At 41.8% G+C, this 14,086-nt stretch overlaps 1 protein-coding gene across 1 annotated transcript in view; it reads left to right on the top strand.

Annotated features, from left to right (window-relative positions):
• The window catches only part of CFAP44 (cilia and flagella associated protein 44), a 557,576-nt gene that overhangs the window by 268,238 nt on the left and 275,252 nt on the right, over positions 1 to 14,086 (top strand). The window contains exon 11 of the mRNA XM_085621005.1: positions 3,349 to 3,511. Within this exon, the coding sequence (XP_085477131.1) occupies positions 3,349 to 3,511 (163 nt within the window). The remainder of the gene's footprint in view (positions 1 to 3,348; positions 3,512 to 14,086) is intronic.

A 14,086-nucleotide genomic window follows, 5' to 3' on the forward strand; every position in this document is an offset into this window, starting at 1 on the left:
TAGGGGGTGAAAGGGACTTGACATTTAGCTCTACATGTGGAGACAGAAGTCTGGGGTTATGTCAACCTAATCCCAAATCATATCTAACATCCTATGTTTAAAGAACTGTGTTATCCAAAAAGAAAGGTCTCTTAGGATAGAATCTTATTCTATACTGACTATACTGACTGTTAGTGCGTGTACAAGCGTCTAAGTGTCTACACTAGATGCGAGGGCAGAAATCTTCCATAGTAACAGGGCTATGAATTACTTGCATAAAGACAGAGAAGCCGGGCCTTTTGCTCGGTAGCTGAAAGAATGTTTACTTAAACTACTAGACAGGAATGCATTGGGTGAAGAGCGGAGCAGAGCAGATAATCTTGAAGGTGAAATACAGTTTTTGGCAAGCAACAGGCTGGAGTCAGGCACCGTTAGCCGCGCAGGGATTAGGACAAAGTTCATGGATACAGATGCGAGCTCAGACTGGAGCTTTCAGAGGCAGAAGGCAGAAAAGGCTTGATGGCAGAATCAGGGCCTACTCGCCTGGACTGAAAAATTGGATAAATGAACCATATAAAGCCGGTGGCCTTTCATACTTAGAAATAGAATATCCGGCCCATTCATGGCGGATCTGAAAGAGGACATGTTGACGGTGGACGCACAAGTGTTTGCGTCTTCATAACTGGAACTGGAGGAAACATACATGTACTTATGGTTTATACATGAAACCGTTGGGGTCCAAGATAGGGGACACAACTGACCATAAAAATCCATATTTCCACAATAGAAATAGTAGTTACTCTCTTAACAAAGAGGGTGAAACAGGGGTTGTCTTCTGACTCTTCCCCACTGTACATTATTGCCAGACAGTACATTCTTGTCCTTGGGCCATTCCTGATGTTCTGGAGAACTTGGGCTCATATTTCTAAACAAGTGAGTGATTCTTTTTTCCACAAGCATTTATCTTCCGTTGTAGTGAGGATTCCACTGTAAACACCTTAAGCCCTGCCTTTTTAAGGCATCATGCTGGATGTATGACGTTACAACGCATACTCTTACAACGCATGCACTTACAACGCAATTTTGACATCGCAACATCCACTATAACGCATTACATTACATCGCATGACACTACAACGCATTTTTAAAAACTACCTTTACAACGCATTCCATTACATCGCATACTACCTTTACAACGCATACCATTACAACGCAAACTGTTACATTGCATTTAAGGTAAGTATTGGATAGTATAGGGGTAAAAATTACTATTCTAACTCCAGGGGGTGCAACAGTAGGGTAAGTGTTGGATAGTGTAGGGGTTAAAAATTACTATTCTAACTCCAATGGTATGCATTGTAATGGTATGCGTTGTAATGCCTGCGTTGTAGTGACATGCGATGTAGTGTCATGCATTGTAATGGTATGCGTTGTAATGGTATGCGTTGTAATGGTATGCGTTGTAAAGGATGTTCCGTTGTAATGCCTGCGTTGTAAGTGTAGTGCTATGTAATAGTTGTGTTGTAAAGTTTGTTTCCCCTTCATGCTAAAGGTGTTTTATGGCTGCAACTAGAAATACCATATATAATCTGTGAGCTACAGAGTGCACTGCACTGCATTTGGATATAGCATGCCTTTGGAAGCTAATTTGTGAAAGACCTACTGCACTTTCCTTCAGGTCTAAAGTAGCTCCTATTGGCTTTGTTGTAAATATGCAAGTCTGCCCATTGGCCACCGGTCCATGCCCTCACTTAACTGCATTGATATCTGGTATAATGTTATGGGGTGGGTTTTGGAGTACAAATGTTTGGAACCCATTGGAGTCAGTTCACCTCTGCCTAAAGCCCTAGGCGTTGAACACTTGGAGTCACTTTAAAATGTAGACATTTGCATACACCATATGGTGACCTCATTACTTGCTATTGTTAAAGATACCAAACAAGTATGGGTATGCAGCTCGAAACACAAGTACCACATCCCTGCCCTTTTGTTCCATATTGTAAGTTTTGCTAGCTGGTGAAGGCACCTTTTATTTGTCAGTTGGTAAGGGAAACCAGCCGAATTTTAGAAAGTATGTAAAATATAACAGAATGGTGTGATAACACAGGTGTCTGATTTGAGGGACTCAGCTGTGGTAAATTGTAAACATAAAACAAAGGTCACATAAACTTTTCTTCTCCAAAGTCGCCCTGCGTGTAGAGCAGTCACCTCATCATCGTCACTTAAAACCCCTTGGTCATCTAAGTGCAAGCGACAAGACAACACATATAGGCTTGAACAAATCTCCTGAGGCTTCCAGACAACATCCAAGAGTGGACTTGTAGGGCTTTTTTATATCCGTGTATTTTGCTCAGACATATGACTAGTGCTATGTACTTATTTTCAATGGAACGTCTGATATCTATATAGAAACTAAGAAATGGGAGCCCAGCAGACTGGAAATCCTTTTATGATTCAATGTTATAACTCGCTGAGGTGGGTTGACCTTCTTTCACCAATAGTAATGTGTCTGCTTTACACATTAAAACATGAAAGGCACTGACTGCTTTGCCATTAAAAGGACAGACCGATTACGTATCCTGGAGTTCCAAGTGTCGGCATCCCTCTTACTCTCTTACTCTTTACACACCTCAAGGGTTTGGACACATTGAGTGTGGCAGATATATTTCGTTCAGCAGCCAGTATACAACACAAAGGAATTCTGCAGCTGTTGTCAATTGACATACGAGTGTACAACCACATCGATAACCCCCTGCATACTGTACCAGAGTCAGCGGCTGCCTTCTTCTGCCTCCCTTAGATCCCTAATAATATGGGGAAAGCGGGATGGGCTACAGTTGTTGCTCCCTGATCTTCCACTGGGTCTCTAGATACACCATATACTTGTTATCCCTTCCTATACTTGTTTATAATGACCATGCACGGCTATGCGAGAGGTGTCTGAGGGGCAGAGGGGGTAAACTATGAACAACATAAAATTATATGAGGGAAGGTATCCGTGAAGGGAAATGTTTCACCTCTTGGTTCTCAATCTTCACCCTTTGTCGTCTATCGTGTCACTCTTACCCACTCAGTGGAAACCTTCTGTGTTTTTTTATACTTTCTCAGATACAATTGTACATGTTCTTCATTATCGACCTATTTAATGTGAATGGCGGAAGCTAAGAATCTGTTTGAAATGGGAAGAAATATCCTTGATTATCATGATATGCCAACATTACTTCAAAATGACTGTGCCCTTGAAATGTGGACATGCTACATGCAAGGCCGTTTAAAGTCAATTTTCGTTGAAACTGTCATTGATTTGCTAAGGAGAACAAACAATTCGATGTACCTGGAAATTTGTTTCCTTAACCACTCGCACCCTAGACACTCCTTTGGGTACGACTGCACAAAAAGAGCCAATCTGGAGTTGCTGGATGACCACACAATCATTTACGTTGCTGGCAGCTTAGTCGTTATCTTGAATATCAAAACCAAAGAGCACACCTACCTGAGATGTTGCAGTGGTGGTGGGATCGGAAATATTGCGGTAAGATTTCAATGATTATTCAATGCTCCAACAATGTTTATTGCTAAAACCACTTTTCAGGAGGAATGACTCAGTTTTGCAAATTATAAAATTTTACTCAAAATGTATGCTTTAATGAGGGGTATCACAACTAATGAATATACCTGCATGGTTTAAAAAGCCAGTGTATAGTTTAATCTTTTTCTTGTTTTTGGGATGGTAAGAGCTATTGACACCAAGAACATACAGAATTGATTCTTGAGCTAACGCTAAACACTGTGTAGCGTCATAAGTAGTAATGCCAGTATGGGGGAGTAGTTTATGGAAGATTTTGCACTCTGATCCTGTAAGCATGCACTTCGATAATAGAATATTTTCAGAGGACATAGGGAGACATCAGCAAACCTGTGGACAGTCCCCAGGAGTGCAACTGATGAAAATAGGAGAATATACTGAGAAAAGTAACATTCTACTGGATTTCCAATTATACTCCTTAAGATTTAACTAAATAATGCATCAATCTCTGCGCATCTTAGGCCTAAGTCTGTGTTTCATATAGGCATAAGTCAATGAGCTAGTGTAGTGTACACAACAGATCAAATGACATTTGAAAGCATGGCTGGCAAGGCATATACCAGTTACTAAAGACGGAGGGGGCTTTTAACCACTGATATAGCCACCTGCAGAAGGCCTGTGATGCTATTATAACAGTCCTACCACTAAGGGTAGAATGTTCTCAAATAAACTGGAAGAAACATAAAGATAAACATTGGAATGTTGGTGCAAAAGGTCTAAACTTATTGTCCATGAGCCACTGCATTCTCTTAAACTGAGCTCAAAACATGTGTATGTTTTGATATAGCCTTATAGCCGCCATAGTGGACTATAGCAGCCACTAAAGGCCCCCTCCAGCGTTATAGGGTGAGGGTCTGTAACAAGGGAGTGGGGCTTTTTCGGCTAGTGTTTCCTCTACATCTGGGTTTAAGGCTATCAGACCATTCTGCCCCAATAGTGCAGAATGTCCTAACAAAACACCACAGCCTCCCAGTAGGCCCTGGGGTTTTAAACTTCCTGCTGCGCCAAACCATCTAAGCTTCTATTCAGTGTGTCTGGCAGTTGGTGCTATGCGCACAGACGTGCACTACCACAGTAGTAACTGCCAAACACTGAAAGCTGGAGCTGTGAAAGTGGGCAGCAGTCAGCCCCTGAAATCTATTCAGCTCTGCCAAACTGCTTTTCTCCATTTGGTGGAGCTGAGGGGGATATGGAAGCTGAGGAGCACTCCCCCTTCCTCCTTCCGTAGCTCCACTTTAGTGAAGCTCCACTTCAGTGTGAAGCCCAGGACGTAAGAGGGAAGAAAGTGTGCTGCTTTCCCTCCTCACAGCCTCTGCCTTTATCATTCTTCTGCATGATTTAAATATCCTGAGGAGATGAAAGAGAGAGAGCAAGAGACAGTCAGTGGCTGTAAATTTGGGCATTGCAATGTTTATAGTCCACTGATGGTCCATTGCTGTCAATGGAGCTGTCACCATTCTCATACTATTTATTTAGTTTAATGTTCTGGACAATTCTGCACTTCTGTTTTCGGTTTCTGTGTCTCAGAAAGAAGTGATGGGGCTTTCCCTTGTGTAAATGGGAGAGCGATCCCATGCAAATGAGGGAATGCCTTTGTCCATGTGTCTGTGAGATATTACTGAGCCAGTTTCACAGGCTTCATTAACAGAGAACCACCCCGGAAGTGTGGCGAAGTCAGTGTGCCTGCCGCATCAAGTGTACCCATATGGAGGTGGTGCATAGGGTTCACGTGTAAGAGATCTAACCTTTACCATTACTCCAAATAAATTTTGTGAACAATATGATTTCCATAGGCCCATCGCTGTACACCTGCCCTCCCTTATACAGATGTATACACAAGGGGAACACGGTTGCACAGCGTGGGTAAGGTATTAGGAAAGGTCAACATAGGTAATGAATCTTTGATCTGCATCTTATGACAAGGTATTATTGCACAATCTGGATTACTATGCAGCAGCTTGAACACAATACTAGCTTTAAGCTGTAAGGCTCAGTATACCTGCTCTGCACTTCACAAGATGAGTTTCTCAAGAGAATGCACTGTATGCTTCTCATTGCAGATAGTACTGAACACACAGTCTTCTGGTATACTCTTACTTAGACTGTGACTGTGATCGGTTTAGTAGCAGACTTCAGTTTGGGTTTTATACTATATCACCAAGCTGAGGAATTCCCACAAGTGTTGGAACCCAGGCCCCAAACTTAGACTTGGCACTGAGTATGCTTCCAAGGAAATCTGCCTAGCTGTGCCTAATCTAAGCTTACCAATGTTTATTGCCCCTAGAAGAAGCACCATGCTTCAGGTTCAGTGGATCACTGAATCACCAATCCTCAACTAATGACCCGTGGATCACTGAATCACCAACCTTCAACTAATGACACGTGGATCACTGACTCGTCGACCCCCAACTAATGCCACGTGGATCACTGAATCACCGTCCCTCAACTAATGACACGTGGATCACTGAATCACTGACCCTCAACTAATGACAAGTGGATCACTGAATCACCAACCCTCAACTAATGACACGTGGATCACTGAATCACCAACCCTCAACATAATGACACGTGGATCACTGAATCACCAACCCTCAACTAATGACACATGGATTACTGAATCACTGACCTTCAACTAATGACACGTGGATCACTTAATCACCGACCCTCAACCAATGAAACGTGGATCACTGAATCACCGACCCTCAACTAATGACATGTGGATCACTGAATCACCGACCCTCAACTAATGACACGTGGATCACTTAATCACTGACCTTGAACTACTGACACGTGGATCACTTAATCACCGATCCTCAACTAATGACATGTGGATCACTGAATCACCAACCCTCAACTAATGACACCTGGATCACTGAATCACCAACCCTCAACTAATGACACCTGGATCTCTGAATCACCAACCCTCAACTAATGACATGTGGATCACTGAATCAGCAATCCTCAACTCTTGGCACCTGGATCACTGAATCACCAACCCTCAACTAATGGCACCTGGATCACTGAATCACCAACCCTCAACTAATGACATGTGGATCACTGAATTACCAACCCTCAATGACACACATGATTCAAGACTTCTGTGCTCCAGGCACTGTCCAGGGCACAACTGCCTTGTTTCAGAGTTGAAATTATGAAGCAGACGGTTCTTTTATGGGTAAGAAGGGTGTTTATGGCATCTAAACTTGACTGTTGAGATTAAGATATCAAGAGATCTTTGATGGCCAGCTGGGATAGCTACCAAAGGTGAAATTAAAACTTATTGGTTTGAGAACCTGTTAGATGATGGCCACCAATAATAAAATGCAGACTTCTTCACTATGGCCACCAAGAGTGAGTCTCTAGTGGGATCTACACTGGCCTTATTGCATTAGCTCCATATGTAGTGATGTTGGCTTTCATTGCAGATAGTACTGAACACACAGTCTTCTGGTATACTCTTACTTAGACTGTGACTGTGATCGGTTTAGTAGCAGACTTCAGTTTGGGTTTTATACTATATCACCAAGCTGAGGAATTCCCACAAGTGTTGGAACCCAGGCCCCAAACTTAGACTTGGCACTGAGTATGCTTCCAAGGAAATCTGCCTAGCTGTGCCTAATCTAAGCTTACCAATGTTTATTGCCCCTAGAAGAAGCACCATGCTTCAGGTTCAGTGGATCACTGAATCACCAATCCTCAACTAATGACCCGTGGATCACTGAATCACCAACCTTCAACCAATGACACGTGGATCACTGACTCGTCGACCCCCAACTAAGGCCACGTGGATCACTGAATCACCGTCCCTCAACTAATGACACATGGATCACTGAATCACTGACCCTCATCTAATGACAAGTGGATCACTGAATCACCAACCCTCAACTAATGACACGTGGATCACTGAATCACCAACCCTCAACATAATGACACGTGGATCACTGAATCACCGACCCTCAACTAATGACACGTGGATCACTGAATCACCGACCCTCAACTAATGACATGTGGATCACTGAATCACCGACCCTCAACTAATGACACGTGGATCACTTAATCACCGACCTTCAACTAATGACACGTGGATCACTTAATCACCGACCCTCAACTAATGACATGTGGATCACTGAATCACCAACCCTCAACTAATGACACCTGGATCACTGAATCACCAACCCTCAACTAATGACATGTGGATCACTGAATCAGCAATCCTCAACTCTTGGCACCTGGATCACAGAATCACCAACCCTCAACTAATGGCACATGGATCACTGAATCACCAACCCTCAACTAATGGCACCTGAATCACTGAATCACCAACCCTCAACTAATGGCACCTGGATCACTGAATCACCAACCCTCAACTAATGACATGTGGATCACTGAATCACCAACCCTCAATGACACACATGATTCAAGACTTCTGGGCTCCAGGCACTGTCCAGGGCACAACTGCCTTGTTTCAGAGTTGAAATTGTGAAGCAGATGGTTCTTTTATGGGTAAGAAGGGTGTTTATGGCATCTAAACTTGACTGTTGAGATTAAGATATCAAGAGATCTTTGATGGCCAGCTGGGATAGCTACCAAAGGTGAAATTAAAACGTATTGTTTTGAGAACCTGTTAGATGATGGCCACCAATAATAAAATGCAGACTTCTTCACTATGGCCACCAAGAGTGAGTCTCTAGTGGGATCTACACTGGCCTTATTGCATTAGCTCCATATGTAGTGATGTTGGCTTTCATAAATGGGGAAACAATGAATGCTGCCTCCATGTTCCTTGGGCTGCTGCATGTGCAAGAGCGGAGAGACATTGCCAACCATCAGACCATCAAGTCTGTATCATTGCTTCCCTCCAGTTGGGTCTCTGCCTCCCTTGCATATAGAGGGCAGCACATTGGCACAGTTCCTGTGTCTGCTTGAAAGAGCAGGAACTTGCCTATAGTAGAAGAAAGGATTGTCGTAGTAATTAGGTGCATGGTCAGATCTGTATGGGCGCTGTCAATGAGGAAGTGCCCTAGATCAGACTGTGACTGTGCTCTCTGCTTGGTAGAGCCAGTCCTTCACAATAAGAGGGTTTCGATGTACAATGTGGTCTGCGAAACAACTGTTTCCCAGTTCAATCCTTCTCTATTCAGATATTTCTTCTGTGCTATTTACAGGCACCCAGAAAACCCTGAAAGCATAACTGCCGACAGTAAGAACAAACATGGTCATGAACATAAAAGATTCAAAGGTTCTGTCATTTTGTGGCAATTGAAAACTTTCTGACTGGGGACAAACTGAAGGAAGGAAAGTGATTGCTTCAATTGGTGTCTGCTTTTTCTGGGAACCTGACCAAAAATAAGTGATTTTCAATACTGAAACAGCATTTATTGTGAGAAAGAATCAGTTTCTTAGTGCATAATTGGGAGCCGTTCAACGTTAAATTCTTCACGTAAAAGGCTATCAGCCATAAAGAACCAATACTTAGCTGTTCATCGATGCTTCTTACTGGTCATCCAGCTGCAATTCTCTTTTCTCCCTGGTGATCATGCTTCAGCCGTAACAAGGCCATCATGCTATTTTCCATGAAGCTTCCAAGGCTTTACTTCTTCCTCTTTCCTGCCTAGCTCACCCTGATATCTGCACTATTCTGGTGGGAACTGCACTAAGAGGTGTAGAGCATGGACATGGTGTTCACCTTGCTTGATTGGGGGTGCGCTTCAGGGATTTCTGGCAGGATGTGGCTTAATGCCAGTGGGCTGCTGAAGAATATTTAAATAAAAAGAAGAGGAAGGGCTGCGAGGAAATATTTAAATCATAAGAACTGATCTCCCTATGATAGGGATAATAAGGTGATGTTACAAAGGAAGATGCTTTGTACTCTTTATTAATGTGCAAAGGAAGAAGGAGACTTTATGAAGAGATAGAATCGATTTCCTCAACGCAGATTTCATATAGTGGCTGTAGGTCTCGTGTATGCGGCTTCAGTTTAGGTGAAAGATTTTTTTTTATGACTCACCTTCTGTAACTGCTGATGTGCTTCTCGAAGGATGGACTGAATTTTGACTTGGCATGCAAACTTTCACAGAAAGCATGTGCTCCACTTAGAGGGACAATCAAAAGCAAAAAAACTAAATGCTGTCACTTGGTGGACTGGGCTTGGGGAGAAACAGTACTCTCTTCACAACCTCCCAAATTTGAGATCATAATACAGAAGGAACTGGGTAAGGGAGTCTGTTGTTGAAATCAGTAGGTGATGGGATGCAAAGTAGTATTACGCCAAAAATAAGCGAGCATGATACATGGTGAAGGACAAGGGTAAAGAGGGAAACTCTTTAAATATGGAAAAGCTCAACTTATTACCCTTTGGAAACATTTGTGAATTACCTTTGAAGCCAGATGCATACTTTTCAGAACTGGTCAATACCAAGTGACACACTCAATAGGCCTTCATCGTTGGTCATAGATAAAAAGAAGCTTTTCCCAGCTTGTCTGACATTCCAATTAAGACAGGAGGTAATCAAGAACTTTCCTTAACCACTAGTCAGGTTTGTAGATCAATTGGAGATCGGAATTATCACAAGTCGTTGTCATTCAAACACTTATGACATCTCAGACAGCAGATGCAATTATATAATTGTGGCTGTACCACAACATTGTGTCCTTGTGAATCACTAATGTGCTAATCACTACTACGCCAATAGCAGCAGGAACCCTTATTGGATTCTTTTTTCAGGTATGATTTTCAAAAGACAGGATTTGGGGCAGAAGAACAACCTTTATATTTACCTAAATGAAGTCTAAGTGTGGGTTAAATGATAGCTCTTCCATCTTGTACATACTTGAAAGCAATGGGCTAACTGAACATTTTAGTAATGTTGAAAACCATGATAATGACTAACCTTAAAGAGTCATAATCCCCCATCCATGCCCCCTCACTTTGGTGAGGACGATTAGGAAGAAAACCAGGGATTCATGCAAAGATGTGGTGGATTATTCGGTGGACCTCAGCAAAAGTATGACTCCACTTGTGCACTGGGCAATATGCATCCTCTGCGCTAGGAATGTTTGAAGGCATGGTATGCTGGTTACCAGGAGGTTTGGAAAGTCCTAAACTTGAAGGGTGATCAGGGCAAGGTTAAAAGATTTTCGGAAAGTTCAGAATGGGTGCTTCAAAATCCAGTTGACCCCAAATGCAGGTGATTCCAATTCCAAACTGATACTAACAGAGTGTAACATCTCCAAAGAGCTGAAGCCTATGGTATAGCTATCATATTTTTCACAAGCATTCCTAATGTAATGTTGCTTAAAAAGAGAAGCCCGACTAGACCAGTTATATGATATGCAATCCATATGATGGACTGTTCTGCCAAACTTCACTTGATTCTCAACTTTGAGTCAAGTATATATTATGTATATCTTAAGTATTCTTCCCCTGTTGTACACTTTCAGCTGCAATAGTGAGGTGACAATTGGTGTGAATAGTTTTAGTGATTAACTCTGCCCCCTTAGTTCAAGAAAAGTTTGACATACACTTTGGCTGTGTATTTAAGTGCTACCCCTCCCCCACACTGGGCTTTAAGAATGCTATTTAAGTGTATGATTCTAATTAGCTTTGTCACAGTTTTTATTGGATATCTGTCCTCAGTAGTCCTAGGAATTTTCTGTAGGATGCCACCTATTTTTTCTGGGGAATACGGTGAGATTCATACCAATATACAATAGGTGGCATCACTCCCATCTTTTGGCTTTCACTATTGAAGTATTGTATGCCTTGTACCAAGGTGAAGGTGTCAAATACCAGCAATTTAAAGTCATACGTCATGTTTAACAAATTTCATTAGATGCATACCCAAACAAAACTGTTTCTATATCAGTGGTAGACATTTGTTATGAAGATGAACTTAAATTGACCCTCAACATCAAAATCTTTTAACGAATGTCCTAGCTTTTCACTACAATACATTCAGAAACTTCTAATGTGCTTGTGGTACAATGATATAATTCCCTTGATTTTGTCATAGAATGGACATGCAGTAGAACAATTCTATCACTCATTGAATGAATTCAATAATTCCAGTTCTCTCACCAGCACACAGCGCCAGACACTCATTCACTGCCTGGACACCACCATCACTGTGACAAGTAGTTCCAACTTATAGTGATAAATCAGCAAGAAAGCCAAAGACCAGCACACACACATGGGCAATAAAATTCCTCCCAAGACAGATGTTAGGTTCTTTGATATTCCTTCAATCAATCTGGTGTTAATGCATATGCTTAGATTAGCTGATAGATGATAAACAACTTTGTACTCTAAACAACTTTGTACTCCCTGTATGATTGTATGTGTGTACAGATACGACTTTTACTTCCCCGTTTTTGCGATGACATTCTTCTCCTCATAAAATTGAAATTACGTTTTCGTTGCCTTCCTTACTTTGTCCTGCCTTCACTGCATTCCTCACCCCTTAGCTTAAACTTTACCAGAATGCTAATACATTCCTTCATTTTATTTTTTATTTAATTTAAAGTCATTATTATAAACCTTTACCATAACCCTAAATTGAATTAAATTGTATAATTATTTAAAGTAATATGTCGCCTTGTTTTATTATTAACTCTGACCCAACCCTAAAATTAATTTTAAAAGTATACGTTCGTTATTATGCGGCGGGCTAGCTTCATCAAATATTGTTCAAAAATACATTGTCTATTTTTCCCAGCACTGGATTTACTTATTCACCATATTGACTCCCATGAATCACAAAAACGTGTACAACTACAGTGGCTGACTCCTGATACATGGACAACACATATATTTAACCCGGGTTGTTCTGCGAATGGCAAAAACACTATGGGTTATTTTTATTACTTGGTGTTTTTGGCAAGCTCGATTAGAGCCTCACAATTTTTCACCCCCAGTGGGTGTGAAAATGTCTTTCTTCAACAATTCATCTGTGCAAAATGTCACATTGTATTGACTTTTAAAAAGAATGTATCACTGAGTGATGTATGCCTTTCTTTGATGACTGTGTCCACACCTGTCCAAACAGATCTAAGTGAAAAAATGTGATGTGAATCTGGCTATTTTAAGCTTTGAACTGATTGTTCAATGACATTTCAAGTAGGTGCCTGTCAAACTCAGAAACATTATAAACTGTGCCAGTTCAGCATAACACGTTTAATTAGTCCAATTCAAGGTATGAAAATATGTATGTTTCTTTTACAATCATTTGATTAATTGTAATATACATCATAATGACATCTTTAGTGTAAGGTATCATCTTGTTAAAGTGAAATATTGAAATGTATTTCTCAAGTGTAATTAATGTTCTATTTTGATAATATATACATGCAAACATATCTGCAGCAAACCACATCCTTTGCAATTAATTTAGAACATAAAAAGTCTAGCTGTTGCTGTGTATGTGATGAGTTACTGAGTACTGGCAAATAATTAAAACTGGGCTAAATTTGATAATCGTAATCATGTGCAAATATTAATTATGTGGAGGATGTCTTTGTATTTATAAATGTTCTCCCATAGATATTTTGTTATTTTCCATTTTTATTTTATGATGTATGTTTGTCCTTTAAATGAGTATTTTTCAGTATAAAAGGTAACTTTTATGGGTGATGGAGGTTGCAGAGTACACACTGATGACCAATAAATGTTTGTGGCACCGAAGAACCTGTTTTTTCCTGTGCTAGATATTGGGATCATTGTTTCTGATGGATACATCTGCCAGTGGATTCCTAACCTTGTGAATATCCATGCGCCAGCAACATTCGGAAACTTTTGTAGCAGTCCACGCCGATGAGGTCGCAGACAATGTCACAGAGGAACGGCACCGCTCGCGACTCCGCTGACGTCACCGGCTCCATAAGAAGACGTCGTCGGCGTGATGACATCAGTTCCCTTTTTTCCGCGCCGTCGAAGCCAACGGATTTCGGGAATCGCTGTTGTTAGCGTCGTTGATACTTTGTGTATTCTGAGTATTATTCCTGTTCTCTGTCGAAGATGTCGACAAAAAAGTCTGGTTTTAAGCCTTGCAGGGAGTGTGGCAAGCATATGTCCATCACAGATCCTCATGAGGACTGTGTGTGGTGTTTATCGTCGGACCACGATGTGGATGACTGTACCAGCTGCCGGAAGATGAGTACGAAGGCTCTTAAGGAACGGGAGGCAAAACTCTTCATCGCAAAAATGAAGAAGGAGAAGAGAGGGAGAAGAAGATCGAGGTCGAGGTCTAGATCGAAGTCGAGGTCGGCGTCGAAGTCGACTTCGGGACATGCTTCTCATGCCAAGAAGCATAAGAAAAAAAGAAGGCACTCGTCTCGACGCCATTCTGATAAGAGCTCGGCGCCGAAGCCGAAGTCACCTGCTCGGCGTCGGAAGGACTCTGTTTCTCCCTCTCCTGTGCCGGATTCGCCTGCTGGTCCTTCATCTCCGGTGGTCTCCTTGTCTCCGGCTTCACCGGTTCCAGCACGGACTCCGACGCCGGTTCCATCTCCGGCTCCGTCTCCGGC

This window comes from Triturus cristatus, chromosome 8 (genome assembly GCF_964204655.1).
Source record: "Triturus cristatus chromosome 8, aTriCri1.1, whole genome shotgun sequence".
NCBI classification, from domain to species: domain Eukaryota; kingdom Metazoa; phylum Chordata; class Amphibia; order Caudata; family Salamandridae; genus Triturus; species Triturus cristatus.